Raw genomic sequence first — 14,788 nt, 5'->3', positions numbered from 1 at the left:
AAAAGAACTGGCACATTTCTGCTCCCACAGACCACAAGCGGTCTTCATCAGGCAAATAAATCAACAAATTTTATATCAACATGATGAACAATCACACATGGCATGGTCAATCAGTGAAGTAACCAAAAGGTTGAAGGCTCAACTCCATGAGTTATACCGCAAAAAAAGTGTGGACACATTGGTGAAATATTTCAGGAAAAAAGATCCATAGTTAAAGGTGATAGAGAGGATTTTTTCGTCGACTGAGAATACAAAAACTGTTACTGAGTTTTTGAAATGAGCGCATGCGTAAGAACAACCCCCCTCCTTCACAACACATTTCAAAGGAACGCCTCCCAAAACTCGTAAACACTCGTATTGGAACACGAGTGTTTACCACCGGCATTCGCTGTGTCGTGTTTTTTGGATTCATTATGTCGGACTCACCGCAGGTAACTCATAATCTGCAGTTGTTATTCCTGTCTCCTGACAAAAACATTGCATGCAGCACCTGTGGAGTGTGGAAAGTTACTGGAGAGCGCAGCCACGCTCGTCTCTCACAAGGAACGTCACGGCAGTGATTGACAAGCCAGAGGGCCAATCGTTTACGCGATGATCGCGTAAACGATTGGCTGATGTTTTTAAGGCCCTACCTCGTGCACAGATGATGTATACTAATATTATTACTTTCAGTGCACCTAATAAATAGTCTTTTATCAGTTAGTAAAGACAGTTTCAAGTAATATTGCAAAAATGTATAAAACAAAACATCCTATTTAGCACCTTTAATAGTTTAGCCAAGCAGCTGATTCCAGTGTAAAATCTGCTAAATATCTTAAATAACATTTATTTTTCTTACCCCACTGACATTTTTTTTCTTTTTTTAAGCTAAATCACAAAAATTTTAGTGGCATTTATGCTGAAAAGAAGAAAATACAATTTGCCAATGGGCTAGAACATATACTCTACCATAGCCACTTTTTTAAAAAGAAACTTTTAAGAATATTTAATAGATTACAAGAAGAAAAAAAGATTAAAATAAAATCTCTTGCAGTGCATTTCCTTTTTTTCCCATTAGCAAAGCATTAAACTGAAGGGTTCTCCAGTGGGACTGACCCGGTTGCATTTTATTTTTTTGCATTTAACTCACCCGCATATAAGCACCACTATTTTTTTTTTTTAGTGTGTTTATTTTGTTCAATATTGAAATGCTTGAGAGACAACCGTAAGCCATTAGTAGTCTCAGATCCTTGTTTTGTCCCGACCTTTCAGAACAATCTTTTCTTCTGGACAATTGAAGATGTGGGAGGGTTCAGAAAAAGTGAAATCACTATCTTTACAATACCATTTGTTGACAGTTGGATAGAAATTGCGCACTTCAGCTTTAAGCTGTTGATGTATACAGTGCTAGCCATGATTTGAAACCATCTGTGCTCATGTAGCAAAACCATGAAACTACATGGAGTGGGACAAAGTGGCTTAGTTTTGCTGAATGTGCTTGGCACATTGCTGCTATTAGTTAGCTGTGTGCAAATAAAAGAGTTTGTTGTGGAGAAAAGCACAATGAAAGATTTCACAATGGGAGTTACACAGACATCGCAATTGTGTAACTCTTTTGTCTTTCATTCCTGCTGTCTGTCCCCCCCCCCCCCCCGTGTCTAACTTGTGTTCATTATTTCTCAACAAAGTTCACGTTGATAGACATATACAGTACGTACACTCACCGTGTTCCAGGTATGATGGAGTTCCTTCAGACGGATCCATCCTGCGAGCTCTACGTCCATGTTTAGAGTTATTATGTACAAACATGTTATCGGACACAGCCAGGACATGTCCGTCCACGCTGACCGTCGTAGACACCACCACCTGCAGAAGATGAATAATGATTGTACTTCACTTGACCCACAAAGACAAACTCTGTCCTTGTATACAAATTAATACGCAGTTCAAACTAACAGCTGAAGTGTTGGAGCAGCACATGCACACGGTATGAATGTAACTGCTGACTGACAAATTGACATACAGGCACATTTCACCACAGAGCCTGGAACAATGACAGCAGCTAACAGCTCTCACGGAACTGAAGACATAGACTAGAGGTGTCTCACAGCAACTGAGGAGCCTCTTGATTTAAATGGCTCTCAGGCTTTGAGAGGTCTCTCAATCTCAAGAGAGGAAGAGGCTTGATGAGACTTGGCAAACACCGCTTACATTATCCCAGTTCTGGGCAGCCACTTCATTCGCTCAAAGCTTCTTTTTTTCTCTCTCTTCTCTCAATCAGTATGTCTTTATATGTTCTCTAGCACTCACACTTTATCTGTTAAGAATCCATTCTTCAGGCTCAAATTATTACTACCTTTTAGTGAAATAGTGAGTGGTCAACTGAATGTGTTAATTCAGTGTATTTAATAATATAACAAATATAATCACAATAAAAATTAAATTTTATAGCCACTTTTTGTAATATCTATTCAATGATTTTCTAATGTAATGTCTTTGAAAGATAGTAACCTTTTTTTTAACATACTGTATATTGAGAAATGTGATTTATTGTGATTAAGTATATCATGTAATTAGTTATATTAAGAATGTTAATAGATTAATAGTAAAATAAAATATTTCAAATATATTTTCCATAAAATCATTTCTATTTATTTGAATTTTCAAATACTATCTGTTAAACATTAATATAATAAATTAATTAATCATTAATATAGTGATGATTGTAAAGTTATTTTTATATTGTTACTAATTCATGCGATAAACAATGCAAACGCTGCGTTTCCATTAACATAAATGGCTAAAATTGCAATTCTGTCACTGTAGTTTGGAAGGGTGAGCAGAAAGGACGCGATCCTACCTGAAAGCGCCGCATGTCTCGTGGGTTCCCTGCATTCTTTAGGCAGTTCTGGTTGCATTTGAGGAAGAATTTCAGGAAAAACCTGCAAAAACACAGAATAAGAGGATTTATGAAGTAAGGCCATTTTGTTCAAGACTTTGGTGCAAAGACTGAGGTAAAGATGGCAGGGTTGTGTGGTATTGATATTGACCGCATTAGAGCTATATTATGTTCCATCCCGCTAGATGAGGAGTTAACCTACTGCATCCTCCTACTCTCTGAATTCTTAAGGTCATAGCTACATACATATACACACACATACAATGAGTAACACACTGGTCTAGAAAATGGAGACCATCTGTCGTGAGGCCAGAAACATGCCTGTCAGCAGTGTGAAGGAGAAGAAAACTGAAGAAATATCAGGAGAGATTGTAATGTGTTGTCAAAGTCACTCAAAAGAGCACCCAATTCAATGATATTTTCCATTGTAAGGTAACAATAGTAGATTTACTTCTGAATCCTTATTAACTATTATTAAGAAATGTATAAAGATGCTAGACACATCTACTCACTGTATGTATTTGTGCTCAACTTCCCAGGAGAACATCTAATATTGTGAATGTTACTGTGCCATACATCAATTAAATTAATAAATTGTGTCTCAAATGATTTCTAAGTGTTTATTAACAGTGTTTTAATGTTGAATCCAGTGGGCTTGTCAGATCTTGTATGGCTGTGACTCAGCGTGTTTTCCCTCCTTCTCTGCAGTCTGAAATCTACAATATTAATTAGCACAGTGGGGTTTCTCTCTTTTCTCTTCATTCAGGGTTTTCTGGTTCACTGCACTGGTATAGTTGTCTACAGCATCTATCCACTATTATATGTGTTGTCTGTCACTACTCACACAAATGCATTGACACCCCCATACAAACAGAAATCCTTCACTTACTTTCAGTAGCCTGCTGGTCAGATAGTTATGGTACAGTTGTATGCCACACCTATTGGACTATTGGATCTACATATCCATCATCTTCACTTAACAACACACTTTTACTAAGCTTTTGAAATGAAGACATACTTTACTCCTATTGATTTTATATACACTACCATTCAAATGAATACTTTTACTTAAAAATGACGCACTAAATTGATCAAAAGTGACTGTAAATACTTTGTTACAAAATAAAAAATTCAAATAAAATGGTGAGCATAAAAGACTTCTTTTAAAGAAATTAAAAATTCTTTAAATTTTTTTTTTTTTTTTTTTTTTTTTTTAGATAAATGCATGCATATATAGATAGACAGACAGGGCTGTCTTCAAAGGTTAAAGTTTTTTTTTTTCATAAAATTTAGTTTTTTAAGGGGTACTTAGACTTTAAGGCTAGTATGTAATAGCTTATATAAAAACAATAGAAGTCTTTGGAAAGCCTCCATCATGATAGAAAAACAAATGCGTGTGTGTGTGTGTGTGCAGCTGGCTTGTTAGCAATGAAGGAATGTAAGATGCATAGTCTGTGAGCACTGGTTGGAATTTATATAGGATAAAAAGTCCAGGTCTTATCCTTTGCTCTTTAATCTACTGTTTGTGTCACCCCGCTAACATCTACACAGTACACATCCATGTGCGTCAAACCATTCAAGCTTTTAGTAGCATGTCACATGGAAAATACACGTGGACTTTGTATGGGTATGATTTTATATATGTATATATATATATATATATGTATATATATATATATATATATATATATATATATATATATATATATACACACACACACACACACAGTATATATATATATTTTTTTTTCATACATATACATACATATGTAAAAACCTCTAAGTGCCATCTGAAATTTTCTTCTAAAATTAGCGTTTTTATCAGGCTCCTATGTTTAGGTTCAGTAATTTCACTTTAATGGCAATCAACAAGTCCTTTTCATTGCCGTTAAAGTGAAATAACTGAACCTAAACATAGGAGCCTGATAAAAACGCTAATTTTAGAAGAAAATTTCAGATGGCACTTTGGCACAAGAGGTTGGAACTCTTCACATATATATATATATATATATATATATATATATGGGTTTGTATATAATTTGTATGAAATATAGACCAGATCTAGCATTGATAAAAACATGTTTGTGTGTGTGTGTTATCCACATTGTTGTTTGGGTAAACAGATTAGTGCTACAGACCTCGTCTATAATATCATTTAAGAACTCTAAGCCGTGGTTTCTTCCCCGCTGATTCCCTCTGCCACTGACCCTGTCTGAGCTATCCTGACCTGTCCCTTATTCTTCCATGCTCTCGCTTTCCTTCCCTTTCTCTCTTTCCTGCTTTGTGTGGAGATAAGTCTGGGCTTAACCTCATCGCTGACATCACGCTCTCATAGTCCTCCTAAATCCCCTGCAAAACCCTGGGTGCCCTCACTTTAGGAAGACATCCTTTGTCTTTCTTTCACTGCGCTCTACGGATTTGTCCTTCTGGTCTCCTAACCACACGTCACGTTCACATAAACACTCACTCATAGTTTTTAGAGCCCTCATCCACATGTGTAATGTGTATATAGTTTGACTTTGTTGACCCTATAGCTCCATTAGCAATAGCAAGAGTACTCCGATGCCTGCTGAACAGGGAGGGTACATGTAATCACACGTGTAATGTTTAATAAAGTGCTTACTGTCCCCTCCGTAGGGCACTTCGGACAGGGACCTTATGCTTTTAGAAGAGATTGGACGGTACGTTGCAAATGGCACGGCTAAGAGCACTTCAATTAGAGAGGGCTATTACCACAGTCGGCGTGAGGAAGAGGGCAACGCTCCAAGTGTCTGATGGGTAGGATGAGTTTGAGTCAGAGCACAGAGCCTGACCTGTCATACATACTGCTCTGCTTAATAACTCTTACATTGTACTTTTAGACACATCAGAGCGGCTGCTAATGAAAGTGTAACTGATATGGAAAGAATACAGACGATGGTGTGAAAGAATGCAAGAGTGATTCACTCTCTGATTCACAGAATTCCATGCACTGTTTATTGCTCCATACACAGTGATTATAATGTATTTCTGTGATGGTAAAGCTGAATTTTCAGCATCATTACACCAGTCTTCAGTGTCACATGAACCATCAGAAATCATACTAATATACTGATTTTTTAGCCAAAGAAACATTTCTTATTATCAATGTTGAAAAAAGTTGTGCTGCTTAATATTTTGAGGCAACTGTGTTTTTTCAGGATTCTGTTCAAAAGAACAGCATTTATTTGCAACAATATTTTTTTAGCAATAGAAAGTCTTAATTTTACTTTTGTAAAAAATTAAGTAAAATACTTGTTTACTTAAAGGGTTAGTTCACCCAAAAATTCTGTCATTTATTACTCACCCTAATGTCGTTCCACACCTGTAAGACCTTTGTTCATCTTCGGAACACAAATTAAGATATTTTTGATGAAAACCGAGAGGAATATGACTCCTCCATAGACAGCAATTTAACCACCACTTTCAAGGTCCAGAAAGATACTAAAGACATTGTTAAAATAGTTAACGTGACTGCAGTGGTTCAACCTCAATGTTATGAAGTGATGAGAATACTTTTTGTGCGCAAAAACAAAAAAATAACAACTTTATTCAACAACATCTTCTCTTCTGTGCCATTCTCGTACACTATTTACATTCAGCGCTTCCAGGTTCTACGTCAGAATGGCAGCTCATTATTGGCCGGCTCCTGCATCAGCATCACACGCATGTGTTTTTAGGACCTTTCTGGACCTTGAAAGTGGTGGTCATATACCTCTCGGATTTCATCAAGAATATCTTAATTTGTGTTCCGAAGATAAACGAAGGTCTTACGTGTGTGGAATGACATGAGGGTGAGTAATAAATGAGAGAATTTTCATTTTTGGGTGAACTAACCCTTTAATATTCTTTTAAAATTTAAATTGTATATTTTTATTTATTTATTTATTAATATGAATATAATTTGTGTGATTTTGATTATTTAAAATATGTATGTCTTAATAACATATGCATGCCATAATAATGGCAATGACTACTTGAGAATTTTACACACCAGTGTAGTATTTTTTTTGTAGTATTCAGGTGATGTGCAGTGACTTGTGGAATATTTTCCGTGTCCACTTCCTGTGACGTGATGTATTGATGTAATATTGTTCCCTATGCATTTTGCAATGCCCTTTAGGCTGAACAGAGATGGTCAAATACCTTATGAAGTTCATTTAAAGAGAGGAGGCAAGAGTGAATGTCAGGGCGAAAAAGAAGGAGAACAATGAATTAAAGCAGCAGTCTAGGGCTGATGGGGTTGGGGTTGGTGTAGGCAGGGTTAATGTAATCCTCAACAAATTGACCTTTGACCTCAGTCTGTCTAGGGGTCACATCTGTCCGCTCAGCTCTGGCCCATTAATTAACTCTCCTGCAGGCTCACCTGACTCGGCCACTCGGCCGTTAAACCTTCGGTGTTGTTCTCTTCGAATCTCACCCGAGGAAAGATTCGCAAAAAAGAAACCGGTTTCGCTAGACGTGAAATTAAATAGTTACAAAACATCCACACAGAAAAGTGGTCTTTACAATCAGACACCCACTCAAAGTGTGACGATCACAGAAAAATGCACTTTAATAAACAGAAAAGCATTTGGAAAAATTTTCTGCTGCCCCTCATCGAGTTTGAGTCGCTCCTAAAAAGCACGTCAAATGAAATCAAATTGCCCCCTGTGTTTGCAATGATACTTGTAGCCCAAGTCACTAGCGCTATTGATTTAAATGCATTTAACTGTAGCTGTGAGGGTGGTTTCAAATGAATGATAGCGGCGTGCGAAGAGAGCGGCCGATCTGGAGTCAGCACTAACTGCGGCAGCATGGCATAAAAGCATGTGGCATGTGTGAGTATGGTATTACCCACACTCTCAGTAAATGAGACCAAGTCAACGGCACCAGCCATCAATTATTCAGAGGCTGAGATGGCAATTATGGCACTGAGCACAACCAACATGAATATTTTATGAAGGCTAACGCAGACCATAAGAGTGTGAGAGGGGGAGACTGAGAGAAAGAGAATATAAATGTGCCCATTTCTGGGAGACACAGCCAATGCCAGTTCTTGCCATGGAGCGACACTCAAAGTGCCATTCGGTATGGCATGATATCTTTCTTCATCCGCTCTCTCCTCACCTTACACCATCTTATCTTCATTCCCGTCTCCCAGAATGCCTCAGTGAGACAGCAGCATGAGCTGTCTTAATGGGAGCAGGGGCAGATGTCCTCTCAAGGCAGCTCTCCATTACCTCTACTGTGTGGGCACGATAGGAATGTTGCAGTTGTTTAAAACACAGAGTTTGAGTTGTGGCTAATTGAGTAAGGCGACACCATGTTGATGAGTGATAGGCTAATCTTCTGAGCGGCAGCGTTAAAGCCAGCGGCCCTGTAACACGCTGTCCGTTTCAGCCTCTGTTTGTCATTCGCTCTCTCTCTCTCTTTGAGCTCCCTCAAGAAAAACATATTGCTCATGCTTTGAAAATATACACGTGCATCGGTTAGCCTCCCTCCTGAATGGTGTCTAATTTTCTCATAATTCCTTCAAGACCAGATAGTGCAAATAAAATAATAATAACGCACGAGTAAAACAATCTGACAGCTACAACAAGTCTAACCTTCCCCTCTCTCCGCCTTCAGGCAAGCTGAGACCAGTAGGCATGTTGTGCTGACAGCTCTAAAATTGCTTACAATACACATCTCCAAAAGATCTGTCCCAGGCAAAAAAAAAAAAAAAAAAAAGAAAAAGAAAAAGAAATATCACCAGCTTGCTTAGCTGGTCTTTCAGATGTCTTATTTTTCCCTCCTCCCTCCATTTATTATGGCTGGATTTCTGCACTGGCCTGTGAGTTTGGTGCCAAATGCAACCGAAGAACTATTTCAGAAAGAGAGAGAGAGAGAAAGAAGAAACGGCAAGCGAGCAAAGAGAATTCTCTTATCATAACATCAGAGCAGAAGAATTTGCACTCTCTGTCTTCCATTGTCTACAAATGTTTCCTCATAGTGATTCAGTCACGAGTGTTTTGTTGTTGTTGTTGTTGTTGTAGCATTACTTATTTTTAGTCCTATCTTGGTGAATGTGAGTGGATTGCTTTGGTACACAATGTATTTATTTATTAAAAACCTCTAATCTATCATGTTCTATATTAAAGGTGCACTACTGTTCAAAACTTTGGAGTCAGGTAGAATTTTTTTATCTTTTATTGCAGCAAGGATGCACTAAATTAGTCAAAATTGACAGTAAAGACTTTTATAATGTTAGAAAAGATTTCTGTTTCAAATAAGTGCTGTTCTTTTGAACTTTCTATTCATAAAGGAATTCTGAAAAACAATATCAGTTTCCACAAAAATATTAGCAGCAGTATCTTTTTTTTATAACATTGATGTAACATTGATAATAACAAGAAATGTTTCTGAATGATCATGTGACATTGAAGACTGTAGTAATGATGCTGAAAATTCAGCTTTGCATCACTACTCAGCATTTTGTTTGTGTACCCCCTTTTGTCATCACAAAATGCTGAGTGGTTCATTTAATTCTACCTTAAAATAATATTAAAAATGAGCATGTATTTCTAACTGGCGAAATGCCGTAAATCCATTACATTTAATCAAACTACCTCATCATTTGCAGTCAAAAAAGATTGCATCCACGGAAGCAGCATGCATATGATAGATTGCGCGCTGCTGCCTTAAATCGCACTAAATTACTGTTGTTCTCGACAATGCACCTTTGTAAAAGTGGGGATTTAGCACTTACTCTCATGAAGAACAAATATAGACACAGATAGTGGATTGATATCGATTTAAGACTCAAACTTTCATTGATCCAAAAACATACCTTGTGTGAGTTCTTGTATTTAATATTGATAATGAGAAAGAATGCAATTGTTCCCAAATATCCACGACTGCAAACGTGACATTATTATACAACAGGTCAAAAAACAAAGCGTGCATTTTAAATACAGTACTGTCAGTATTTACTCTAGTTTGCAACGAAAAAAATAGTTCTAACGAAAACCACAGCAGCACTACAACACACAAATGCGGCTGCTGCTTTGAATCGTGAGAGTCAATGATTAATTCACAGTCACTTGCTTCATTACTGAATGAATGACTCGATGACTCACTCATAAAAACAGTGACTTTTTTGCCACCTACTGGCAGTTTTAGTTTAATATTTAAAAGTGTCACTTAGTTTTACCATTATTGCATATTTTTCTACTGAACATTTTTTTTATTTAAAACATTATTTATTTTATAAAGTTATTTATAAAGGTAAAAATATGCAATGGAAAAACAATTTAGGGGGCAAATATTGTCCCTTAATGGAAAAGGTGTGACTGCAGTCTAAGTGGAAGAGAGGTGGTACGCAGAAGGATGGTAATGCCTTTAGGGGGTACTCCACTCTAAAAAGTTTGGGAACCACTGCATCACAGGAATAGACTACATTTTAAAATGTTTTATAATAGAAAGCATTTATTTTAAATTGTAATAATATTTCACAATATTACTGTTTTCACTGTATTTTTGATCAAATAAATGCAGCCTTGGTGAGCATAAGAGCATAACGTTTTTAAAAAAGTCTTACTGACTCCAAACGTTTGAGTGGAGTCGGTAGTATGTATATGTACATATGAGATGAAGACTAAAAAAGTGGGTTTTTGAGATCAGGTGATCAACCAAATACCATTTGTTTCATATGGTTAACCCTCCTTTTATTGGACACTTTCACTAGTGAGTCATGGCTGACTGCGAATAGCAATTTCTACAATGGCATCACGTGGCATTGCGTTTGCATTATGCTGTATCCATGCCACTAGTTGTCAGTATAAGTCCAAGACAACTCTGTATTGGCCAGCTAAACATTAAAAAATACCTTTGAAGGATCATAGTATATTCTATGCTGACTCCAGAGAGGGTTCAATTAATGAGGCCTGTTCTTCTCACTATGCGGAAGCTCTTGAGCATTAACCATTTTGAATTGCTGCATTTCCTCTCTCTGACAATCCACTGGAGTCTTATGTCATTACTACCTGGGCTGTGTCGATTTAAGAGCAACGAATGGAAGACGCGCCCTCTACGAAATAACAATAAAGAGTTGAGTGAGACAGAAAGAGTGAGCGAGAGACAAAGAATGTGAAAGAGGAGAGCGAGGAGAGAAATTTCACATCAGACAGCGGGACCAGACCCAGGAGACGAGAGCAGTGTAGATGGGAGAATTATTTTACATAATAAATGCTTCAAATTCAAGCCTGTAATTGATAGCTGAAGCCAGGCAACGATGTGCAGCCACCACACTTGGGTTTTGGGGAGCTGTCAATCAAAAGCTGCCACTGGAGGAGGGATAATGATTGTCATATGACAACTGCCTGATTTAATGTAATCATTGCAGCTAAAGCTATTGTTTACAAGTGCCAGTCGAGGTGTGTGAGAGAGCAGACCAGCAGTAGTACAGCAGTTGATGGTGTAATAAGTCAAACTTAAAACAGTTAAGTAGGGGAGGGTTTTTGAGAGTCGAAGTGGAAATATCTGCTCCTACTCCCAGTTTGCAGCTGTTTCGCCCATTTTCTGCTGAGATTTACACATTAAACCCTTCCGTCTCTGGCCTAACGGATATAATTGACTAATTCAGCACAAATGACCCTAGTTTTGGCTAATCATACAGAAAGCTATGGACAAACAGATATATTTTCTGTAAACAGCCTCTGTGCATTGGCCGTGGCACAAATGAATTGCACCGCTCAGAGGGAAATACAAGATCCCACACAATAGATTCAACCCAATGTGAACTGCACAGATAAAGCAACTAAGGTGGTATAAGGAAAAAAAGTATATTAAATTCATTCTGTTGTGCATAATTTACAAATCTTAAACTAAATGTACAAGAAAAGAGAGAAAGGGAGAGCGGGAAAGAGACACACAGAGAGAGAGAGACCACCCTCCTGTATATTTCAGAGGCTGTAGGCAAACACCTCAATAATTCATGATGGAGAGATTGATTTTTTTCCTTTGGCGAGAGGCAGCAGATGTGGCAGGGATGAAGGAAGGGAGGGATGGATGGAGGGAGGAAGGGTGTGAAATGGAGGGGTGGTGGAGGGACAGCGCAGGCCTGAGGGTCAGCAGCCAGTGGGATCATTAGACTGCCTACTTTTTGTGTGAAGACTGGAGCTTTACAGCACACTGTTACTCACTGCCACAGGGCTAAAAAAACTGGCTTGAGTAATACGTAGCTACTCACACAACCCTATATTCCCTAAAAAACACAGGAACAGAAGGATGCAGTCAGATTAACCTTAAAGGATAATTGTTTTTGACCTAATGCTATGAATCCGATAATCATAAAGAATATTTGCGACTCAAAACAATGCCATACGGATAGATACATCACATTCCTTTCTGGTATCTTTGTGGAAGTAAAGCTTACTTTTTTAGCTTTTTGTGACATTAATTTAATGATTGCTTGTTACAATTTTTCATAGGCATGGCTTTATGTAATGGGAACACTTTACAATAATAAGGTTTAATTCGTAATTATAATTAGTTCTTGCATTAGGTATCATGAACTAACAATGACATTTTCAATGAAATTTTTACAGCATTTATTAGGTTAAATTAATTTATAAATTAAGTATATTTAATTGTTAATTAATTTTATTCATAATATATGAAGAAATGTTCATTTATACTTGAAACTTAAAATGTTAAAATGTATTATTATATATATAAATTAACATTTATCTAGATTAATAAATGGGTATTATTTATTGTTATTTCAAGTTAGTGATTAAATAACTGTAATAACTTGTATTGTATGCAGTGTGTTATCATCTAAACACTTGTTGAAATGATAATTTCTCACCAACCAACAAGATATAAGCTGTTGCTGCAACAAAACAAAACAAAAAACATATTTTTCATGATTTCACTCAGATTGGATAAAAACCCCAGAATAATCATGTAAATACCCCATGAAACCATTATAGTTGTTTTGTGGCTTTTAGAGCATGTGTGGCCATCCATATTGCAGTGCATCCCTAATAGACGCTATTGACAATAGCAAATCATTGTTTAAGGCTTTGGCATGATTTTTTTGAAAAAAAAAAAAAAAAAAGATTGACTTTGCAAAAAGGAAAGGACTAGTCTATGAAAGATGGAAACGTATAGCATGGAAGAGGAGAAGCTCTGTGGGTTGAGCTAGAGCGGGACGGCACTCGTTTACTGTGCTTTGATACAGAAATGATGAGGTTAGAAAAAAGAGCAGAGCAGAGAGAAATGTAAAGGAGGGACTCTGTTCCCCCTCGCGTGTCTGATGGAATCAACTCTCTGTGGGTGTGACGGGACGGCAGGTGAGGCTTTGAGAGCGAGCGACATCCTTTTGTCATCGCCTGCTCTCACAAATAATTCATGGCATCAGAGGGAAGGGGAGCGAGGGAGGCGTATTGACAGCTACCACTTCTACTTGCCTTCACCTGTCTTATCCAGTCACCCGCAGATGGGACGCAAAGGACAGAGGGACCTTTTCACGAAGAGCGCTGTGCTGCCTTTCTCTTCCACTGACCTAATTAGAACTCACTCGCTCCCTACCTCCATCTCCTCTCATCTGGCGTGTCCCACTAAAACCTAATCGCTCATTTAACCCACAACAAAGGGGGTCCAGGTGCAGATGTAAAATGCCACGGGGAAAATTTAAAGTCAAACTCAGACTCTCTGCTTTCAAAATAAATTAATTTAACTGTTTGTCTGTTTATTCAATGTATCGCTAATTAATCAAGTTATTCTGTTTGCTTGATCATAGGTGTCATGTACACTCTTAAAAATAAAGATTCCTTTCAATTGCACAAAGAGGTTCTTTAATTCAGATTATTCAAATGGTCTTCACACTAAGAAACAAAAAAACGGTTCTGAAAAGAATGGTTCACATGAACTAGGGAACCCAAAATGATTCTTCTATGGCATTGCTGTAAAAAAAAACCTTTTGGAAGCTTTATTTTGAATGATGTAGAATATTTAAAAGTCTGAGCAGGAGAAAAAGATGCAAGATGTGACTCTATTAGTGCTCTTGAGCACTTATATCAGTGGGGGACTGTGAGGTGGAGTGTCTCCGCTGCCTGGTAATCTGCTCCTGATAATTTATTATTTACATTATATCAGACAACGGTGCGCAGTCAGACGGAAGCGCTACAAAACTGCAGCATATTGATTTTAACAGCGCACTGTCTGCAGCGATTTGTGGCGGCATAGGGGCTGTCGCCGAGTGCCAGCCTCGCAGGATCACAGGGACAGGATGCCACTGTGCTACATGCTAATGCGCACTTTAAACATTTAACACTAGGAGGTGCTGTAATTGCTCTGACAGCTGACAGGTGACCAGCAGAGTGTAACACACACTGCTGTCTCTCCCCTCCTCCTCCTTCTCTCCAGTCTCTTTGGGTTGAACCCTGCTCTCTCAATCTCGCCGGAAAAGGAGGGATGAAAGTTGTGATTCTCCATTCTGCCTGAACGAAGTGGCTAATTAGAAGAGGAGGATTATGGGCCGCGAGATAAGAGGAGGAATTTTTCACTGGTCCAAGATAGATAGTGTCCGCCGTAGCGTGCTAAAGGTGCCGTCACCTTTTCATTAGTATCTCCGTTAATTACTGGTTGCGGGCTGTTTGGAGTTAGCATCATTAGCCCAATAGTGCTGGAAATATTAGTACAGCAAATTGGTGTGGTTTTCAATTGGGTTAAACAGGAAAACATTCAACCTTCATATAAAGAAGGTTGAGCTTTATTAAATTAGCCTCCTGCAAATGAGTACAGTTTGCCCTATCGTGCCTCCCAGCACAAATTTACCAAAATAATTACACAGCCGGGTTGCCGATGCAGTCGTATTTTAATAATCTCACTTTCTCGCTTTCATTAAATTAAGATGGGGTTTAT

At 37.9% G+C, this 14,788-nt stretch overlaps 1 protein-coding gene across 7 annotated transcripts in view; it reads right to left on the bottom strand.

The window, feature by feature from the left end:
• The window catches only part of ebf1a (EBF transcription factor 1a), a 134,154-nt gene that overhangs the window by 46,736 nt on the left and 72,630 nt on the right, over positions 1 to 14,788 (bottom strand). For 4 of the 7 annotated variants that reach the window (XM_048175806.1, XM_048175807.1, XM_048175810.1 and 1 more), the window contains 2 exons: positions 2,840 to 2,921; positions 1,698 to 1,845 (listed from right to left, as the gene is read on the bottom strand). In XM_048175806.1, the coding sequence (XP_048031763.1) occupies positions 1,698 to 1,845; positions 2,840 to 2,921 (230 nt within the window). The remainder of the gene's footprint in view (positions 1 to 1,697; positions 1,846 to 2,839; positions 2,922 to 14,788) is intronic. The other 3 variants (XM_048175809.1, XM_048175808.1, XM_048175811.1) reach the window with 1 other exon arrangement.

The sequence above is a fragment of the Megalobrama amblycephala genome, linkage group LG23 (genome assembly GCF_018812025.1).
Source record: "Megalobrama amblycephala isolate DHTTF-2021 linkage group LG23, ASM1881202v1, whole genome shotgun sequence".
NCBI classification, from domain to species: Eukaryota; Metazoa; Chordata; class Actinopteri; order Cypriniformes; family Xenocyprididae; genus Megalobrama; species Megalobrama amblycephala.
This window is presented reverse-complemented; position numbering and strand designations above follow the sequence as displayed.